At 35.7% G+C, this 8,534-nt stretch overlaps 1 protein-coding gene across 1 annotated transcript; it reads right to left on the bottom strand.

Annotated features, from left to right (window-relative positions):
• Window positions 1–1,195: 1,195 nt before the first annotated feature.
• Window positions 1,196–6,213, bottom strand: LOC105035109 (glutathione S-transferase TCHQD). The gene is made up of 3 exons (XM_010910527.4): window positions 6,042–6,213; window positions 2,339–2,549; window positions 1,196–2,232 (listed from the first exon to the last, which is right to left on the bottom strand). Exons 2-3 carry the CDS (start codon window positions 2,545–2,547, stop codon window positions 1,644–1,646), a joined length of 798 nt encoding a protein of 265 aa, XP_010908829.1. The 5' UTR covers window positions 2,548–2,549; window positions 6,042–6,213; the 3' UTR covers window positions 1,196–1,643.
• Between the last annotated feature and the right edge of the window lie 2,321 nt (window positions 6,214–8,534).

Raw genomic sequence — 8,534 nt, forward strand, 5'->3', positions numbered from 1 at the left:
AGTTAACTAATTGAGGATTTTTTAATCTAAAATAATATAAGCATCAAATGATTTTCATAATATCATCTTTCTTTTTTTCAATAAGTAGATTTCATGTCTCCCATGATATTTTTACCTAGTATAAAATTAGAGTCAATTTGATTATTTAGGCAATAGCGGACACATGAGTCTAGTTAAATATTACCAAAATTGGTCAATGATATCCTTAACATTATTATTTTTTAAAAATTTATGTACAATTTTTATTCACTCCCTTCGCGATTCCTATTTTTCATTTTTTTTGATATGCATCTACATCACTCTTTTTGCCTATCTCCTTAGTTTTTGCTTTGCATACATATACCCATTTGACACAATCATGAAACATCAACACCAATCTCAAATTTAAATAAAAGTGGTACAAATTCACAAAGCATCAAGAAGCACATATCAAACTGTAAGAACATAATTTCCTATCAAGAAAAAAGAAGACAATAATCATATTTAGAAAATGCTCCACTTTATTTTGTCCCAATAATTGAAGGATAAAATGCTAAATAATAATTAAGACAAGACGATCATAAAACCAAAAAAAACATTATGGTTATATTACCAATTTATTCGATACATAATCTTATCTTGTTATTCTTAAATTATAAGTGACATAATCCCTGTGGCACATGTATCTCCTCATTTACATGGGACATAAGCAATCTTGGATTCTTCTTCTTTTTTCGAATGGAGGCTAGCTCATCTCTATGCATTAAACCAATTTGATGTCGGTGGTCCATTTACCATCTCTCAAAATCTAGTAACTATTGGATATGGTTGTCATTATCATTATGCATTCTATGTAAGGAACATAAAATTTTTTTCTATTCCTTTCCAAATTAAAGCCATCTTGTGCCTTAAATAATGGATAAAGGTGTACATGATTTTCTAATATGTTTAGAAAATTATTGAAGGCCAGTATTATGACCTGCAAAGGATTAGCTTAAGATTCATAGCTGAAAAAAAATGAGGCTTTACCTCATTTCACAATGTTAAGTCAAATTATTGGCAAATTGAATTTTAAACAATAGATCACTAGATGCGAGTAGGATGGATTAGTACCTGGGTATGAGATAAGCATCTCTCTTCTGCTAATGACCACCAACCACTAAACATCACATGTACCCGAGGAAACAAGAAAACATGATCCATGGATTCCATGAAATAAGAAAGCAGTCAGGCAACAAATAAATACTATTGCCACCCCTGCGATGAAGCACTATAGATCTAGACAATAAATTTACAAACAAACTCTTCAAGAAAATACATAGCAACACAATTGCCACCTTTGCAAGAGACACATCTCAAGAAAGAAGAAAAAACATCATTATACAAAAGGATGATTTTTCGCATACATGGAATATAAAAACACAATTTAAGGAGAGAGCAGCAGCAAAACCATGCAATCCACTAGAGAGCAAGTCAATCTAACCAACTGGATCTGACCTCATTAAGAACACCCTTGGTTTATTATTCAAAAAGTTCCTTCAAAAAATATTAGAGGAACACATATCACTAATATTCCAACTCTTGCTTCTATTATACATTTTCTTTTTCCTTCAAGCAGTCGCCTTCAGATGCTTCTCCCAAACAACCTTTGGTAGTACCAATATCTAGTACCTTCTAAACAAACTTCTTATGCCAAGAAAGAACAAGGTCTTCATAAATGTCCTGTGCTTTCTCCATCCTGAGAAATACTTTCCAATGACCACTTTATAACTAGGTCTGTGCTTCACCAAGTTATAGTACTCTGCTATATTTGGCCTGCAACTGATGTACTCCTTTTCCAGATTTAGAAGAGTTATACGAGCCAGCACTGGAATAAACATGGAATCAGCCATGGTGAATTCATCGCCAGCGATATATTTTGTCTCATTCAGTTGCATTTCTGCATTATCAAGAAGTTCAGCCAGTTTTTCCTCGCTCTGTTTCACAATATCAGGATTCTTCACTTTGTCTTCAGTATCATAGGCCTCTTGAAGTTTCAGATGATACATACTGGCCAGATCAGGAGCTTCAGCCATGCGAGCAATCACCACTCGCCGAACAAATTTGGAAACAAATAGGCGACACTTGTCAGGGACATGAGAAAGGGTGAATATCTTTGAACTCCAACCTTCGATCTTTTGCATCCATTCCATAACTTCACTACTAATGGGTTTATCCTCACCATTTAGAGAGACCGCAAGTCTGTCTATGTACCTATAAAGTCATGTGTGACTTAAGAGACAGTGGCTCCCATAATGAATCTCATGTGGTAACAACAAGATAAAGTAAATATTGGAGTAGAGAAGCATAAGAAACTTACTGAACTATATCAATGGCTCGAAAAATGATGTGGGCACCATTTTGAAAGACAGGAAGTTTTGCAGATGGATTCATGTGAAAGAATGAGGCATCCATGTTCTTTCCTGTTAGAGGGTTAACATTGTATGATGTATAATCAATTCCTTTCTCTTCCAATGCTAGCCGCACTTTCTGGCTTTCCATGGAGTATGGATGATGATATAGCTGCATGACTGTCAAAATTCTACAAAATGGATTACTACTGATTCTACAAAAAAGTATGGACTGAAACGTGACTGAAGTATTTGCAATATGGTTAGGTTCATTGGAGTATCAGATAACTAATAACAACAATCTAACCAAAGTATTCTGAAGTCAATCCATGGCATATATTAAAGCTAAAGGTGGCCATAAGAAAAGATAGCTGGTGTGAAAATGGATTGAATATGGATCAGATGTTAGTATATCCATACTCATATACAATATTTACTCAGTTGATATTAATACAGGTATGGACATTAAATGGATACCAAAATTTGGAAATTTGTATTTCTCTAAATGGACAGGGTTACATGTTAGTTATTAATCATATGGAATTGGACATAAATCAGATGTTACTTTGGATACAAAATGAATGGATAGGGATACATATTAGTTATTAATCATATGGAATTGGACATAAATCAGATGTTGCTTTGGATACAAAATGGATTTGAGGGAAATTGGCTACAAAATGGATGCTATATTAAAGTTCAATGACAACATCTAATATTAAATGATATAATTACAAAGATAAAACAATGAAAGAGTTGCAATTTAAGTACCTGCCTACAATTTTAGAAAGCATATATGTGAGATGGTGAAAATCTAGATAAATAGATGTTTTTCTTTTGTTAAGACATTAAATAATTGGATATCTGGATCCAAATCCAAAAAAGTTAGTATCATATTTGTATCCAAGATTTTTTTGATCCTTGTATCTGAATCCGATCTGATACAAATTTTTATATCGTCCTACATGATTCTGAAACGAACATGGATCTGGTCAGATTTTAGCTGATCCACTTTCAGCCCTAAAAGATAGCCACATTTTATATGAAGTCCAACAGGGGAACCAGATCTCACATTGGATTAACTTTCCTTTCATAAATTATCTCATTTGAGCTCCTCGCATTTTCCCTTGTATTTATCCAATATTATTTATATCAAGCCTATCATTTTTTTTCATTTTATTCAGTGAGTCAACTACACATCCATCAGAGTGGAAGCAATAATGCAAGAAACTACTAATGACAGGCACAACATGATCATAAAACATTTTTTATAGAATTAGAACCCTTAAATGTCACACTCACATACTATATTTGCAAACACAATATAGGTCTGTGCATAAAATAACTACATAACACATCTCTTACATCCTTCCTCATTGTAACAAATCATAAGAAGAATATACCCATCCGTGTACCAATATTACAAAGCAAAGTCTTCGGGAAGAAGTCTGCAAGCTGTTAGCATGTGGGAGGAAATGGGCACACAAGGGGATAATCTAGGTCAATCTGCTCGGGCTATTCAAGAGTTGCAATTTGCTATGGTAGAGACTGCAAAGCTAAAGTTGGAAATAACACTGCTAGGAAATTAATTTCATCCACCACAAGTTATTCGTTGAAGAAAGGATTATATCTTGTTTCTTACTCTTCCAAAGAGAAAGAAACTCCAGGGAAAATCTCAAAGCCACTAATAAAACATTGATAAGTAGGATCACGAGACTAGTTAGCATTAATGAAGACCTGGAGACTTCGACAGGGAGGTTAGGAATAGATTTGACTAGTAGCAGTAAATGGTATAGTTTATGTTGAAGAGGCTGCAGAGTGGTGGGAAAAGAAACAATGACAAATTCAATCACCACAAGGACAAACGTGCATAACATCTAGCCAGGCTGGTCAAGGAAACAACCCATCAACTTACTATAGACGTAATGAAGCTTGAATGAAGCTAAGTAATCACCAAAAAGCGAATAATGAACAATTTCATATTAGTTTTATAAGTGTATTATTGAAGAGACTGGATGATTAGTTTTAAGATGAATTCTGTATAGTAATCATCTCAAGATAAGCAAATTCAAGGTACATGCAGTAGCAAGTTTCAACAAATGGAAAGTGGTAGAAGCACCATAACCAATCACGAGCATGTTGTAAAAGTAGTGTATTGTGAGATGAGCATCATAGCTATGATAGGAACTGATATGTGCAGCACCACACGTTATTGAGTCTAACTACTTAGACTCAGTAAACGGGGCATCAAATGATATCATACTTGGCATCCTTGAGGCAATTAGCACTGTAGATGACAAGTAGAAGTCCTGTGAGAGGCTGTCCAAAGATCCCAGAGAGATTTATTGGAAAATAAGCATTTTCGTTTTTTTTTTTTTACTCTAACAACCACAAATCATAGTAACAAAGGACACAAATTGGCCATCTTCACTTAGGGGAGATCTTGCCATAGTCAATACCATATATCTTGTTAGCAACATGAGATGCAGGTGAGTCTTGTTCCCCTCGACCAAGTCTTTTGAGTATCTCTTCATCGTTCAAACAAGTTTCCAGCTTACAGGAACCTTTTACTTAATATTATGCCCCTGAGGCCCTTTTATATATAGATACTCTGAGTAAAGCATTCTGCTAATTTGACTCAAAACCAGACTATTTTAGATCTAAATCTCTCTTTCCTTAAAATCTAATCACAAAAGGGGATTTGAACTATTGTCAATATAATCCAAAATTTAATCAAAGTTATTCCCTGTTGGTGCCTATGGTATACTTATGAAAAAGCATAGACCACAAACATGATGTCGATGCCTAATTGCCCATATGGTAGCATTCCCATTAGCATGGAGATTTTTCACTTGCGTAGGAATCCAATATTATAGCCTACTCCAATGAATGATGCCGAAAGTGTAATGGAAGAACTTCTCCACAGTACAAGAAAAACTAAAGGGGAGCTAAGCAACTGTGGATAAACAAAAAATGCTCACAGGAGAGCTTTTGTTGGTTGAGGACGAACCATAATGCATCACATAAAGGAAAACATCTTCTATTTAATATTCTAACTGTGATGCTTGAACATTCACACAGCCTCAATAATCTAACTCCAAGACAAGGACAAAGCTAGAATAGCAATTTCTTTAAACCTTCACCTTGAGAAATGATCCTGAGGTATCCAACCTGTCATTCTTAGCATCAGATGGAGCTCATGAGCATATTGATCACCCAAGAATCCAGATTTCCATCCAATGTAGCTACTCCAGGGAATAGATCAAGATGCCATGGATCATGAAGCTAAAGAAGTCGGCAGAAATATCATTCCTGTCACTAAATTCACTCACTATTCTCTCAAGGTTCATACTGTTTTCATCAAAACAGGACTATGTTTAATCTACATGAACCCCCCATGTATGTACCAAGAGATGCAGAACCATCAAAGGAATATTACATATTCTCCAAACTTACAAACAAAGAAAGTAGAACTTTTAAAAATAATTATAATCAGTAGTGCAGTTTCACAGAGTTACGCAATTAATCCCTGAAGTATCAAAAGTTGCAAAAAAAAAAAAAAAAAATTTTATTTTTCCCTTTGAATTCTGCGATGGTTCTTGAAAATTACTGAAAGAAAACCATAAGTAATAGGAAAATCAAACCATGATAAGGAGAAGGAGAAGGACATACCGGGTAGAGAGGGAGAAGGCTGGAAGAAGGGCCGGCGAGGGGAAATCTTCGGGAAGATTCGCCTTTGCGCTGCGGCAAAGTTTATACTTCCTTTCTTTCGCCTTTTAACCGACTCTGTTTTTTAGCTTCTTCTTTACACGTACACAAACAACGGCGCAGTATGTACAGCTTTGTCGTGGAGGGCTGGAGCAGATAATTAATGATTTGCCTCTATTTTTGGGTAAAGAACTGAACTAACCTAGCCGGCCTTAAAAAAGAAACAGCTTAATGGCAAGTTGGTAACTAAAATTATTCTAGGTTTTAAAATTTGTACTGTTTAATGGCAACTAAAATTGTACGTTCTGGGAGCCACTGGTTGTTTGGTGGATGTTAAGATTGTATATGATAATAATATCTGTGATCGATGCATGTGGTAGGTAAATTATTGTATATAGAAGAAGCTCAAGCTAAAGTTAATAGAATAAAGTTGTGATTGACTGAAGAACCTAATGTGCAGGCCATCTCCCATCGTTGCCCTTTGGTTTGGTTGGGCCAGATGGGAATGTCAACTGATCAATGCATCTATTTTTTTGAAAATTAAGTCATATAATCATGAATAAATTTGTGAAGAGAAAGGGGTATGAAATATGCTAAACTCACATGAATAACCTTCTTCATTTGCTTGCTTAGTGATACTTAAAAAAAAAAATAATGAGACATCACTGACCTTTGCAATCTTCTCATCATTAGCATTAGGATACCATCATTTGAAATCCATTGCATTTTCACTCTTAATTCTTATATGATGAAGCAGGAACTGGTTTTCGTAGAGAAGAAGAACAATAAAAGAAGAGGAATCATTTTGACCCATGCCATAATTTTAAATTTTATTTTCTCTTATTTATTATACTATATATATATATATATTTTAAAAATGTAGCAATTGCAATGGATTCATCTAGCTTTGAAGGAAGACTTACATGAATGACTTACTTGCTTTACAAACTAATATTCTTATCTTTTTTTTTTGATTAATCTTCCATTTTTGCTATCATCATAACCAGCGACTTATAATATTGATTTTCTCATATATATATATATATATATATGTAGTAGCAACTACTTGTTTGTTGTTACTAGAAAAACTCATGCATGCACAGAGTCACACACTCTTGTTTATTAATGAAATGTCAGTTCCAACCTTGCTAATCAGATATACAGCAAAAACTACAATATATGATTAATTAGATAAAAGCTCTCGGCACAAAAGAATTGTATTTGCAAGCCAAAGTGTTTAAAAGTTCTTGTAATGAATAAATTCATTGCAGTCATAGTTCTCATAAATTTTTAAAAGGTAACATGTTATATCAGAGGTCCTCTCATCCGAAAAAGAACAAGGAAAAGAAACTTTAGGAACCAAATCTAACCACGATGTTGATACCCCAACTTTCATTGGTGCTGCAGTTTTAGTCCAATATTGATTCTGTTTCAAATAACTTTTATCAAAATCAACCACCGATCCTCATTTTTCCTTTTAGATTCAGGCCAATGTCAAAATCCAATCATGTCTCCTTCCACAACCAGATCATGCAAATTGAGCACTAAAATCATGAAGCATCCACTCAAAACCTAAAATAACCCATACTTTGGCAAATGTAAGCTGACAACTTTATGAGAGAAACCACCCCCTTGCCTTTCATACCCCTACCAAGATGGCTTCCCTTTTTATCATGTGGCACTCCACATGCCACATCTCTTTGCTCAGCTTTCCACCACCACCCTTCATTCCTCTGTCCCATATCTTAGCTGTTAGAAAGCAGCACATCAGTTGCATCTCATACATGTATCCACTATCCAAAATCCTCGCTGTTAGGGAGGTTACACTGCATCATTCCCACTGGACCATAGTAATTCCCATTAGAAAATCGACACGTGTCCACACAGGTCCAATAATTACTTGCACCAGGTCCAATGGACCATGCCAAATCCCATGATGGATAACATGCCATGTTACCCCTGTATTTTTTTTTTTTGGGTATAAATGGACGTTCAGACTAGTCTAGTCCGAGAGTAGCCCAAGAAGTCAAAAAAATGAGTATCCCTCAGGGTCCATGGGTAATTGTCGTCCTGGCGCTATCTCCACTCCCCACTGTACTTAGCAACAAAGGATGCCACCTAGTTCGCCGTACTATTAGTCTCCCGAAACACATGCTAGCTAGACACTGCAATGCACTCGCTAGTAGCCCTTCAGATGTCGCCGAGGAGTGGATGGGCCTCGTGATGCTTGGTCCTCTCCTGGATCCAGTTGATAACCTTCAGAGAATCCCTCTCAATGATGATTCTCCATACTTGCAGCTCCCGAATCGCACAGATGACATTAGCCCATGTTGCACGAAGCTCAGCACCAAGCACAGATGCCTCATAAAGCAGTGAGCCCCCTACAGCCAGCATCCGCGAATCCAGATCCCGAATGACAAACCCAAAATCACTTCTGCCATCTCTGACGCTGCCATC

This window comes from Elaeis guineensis, chromosome 1, assembly GCF_000442705.2.
Source record: "Elaeis guineensis isolate ETL-2024a chromosome 1, EG11, whole genome shotgun sequence".
NCBI classification, from domain to species: Eukaryota; Viridiplantae; Streptophyta; class Magnoliopsida; order Arecales; family Arecaceae; genus Elaeis; species Elaeis guineensis.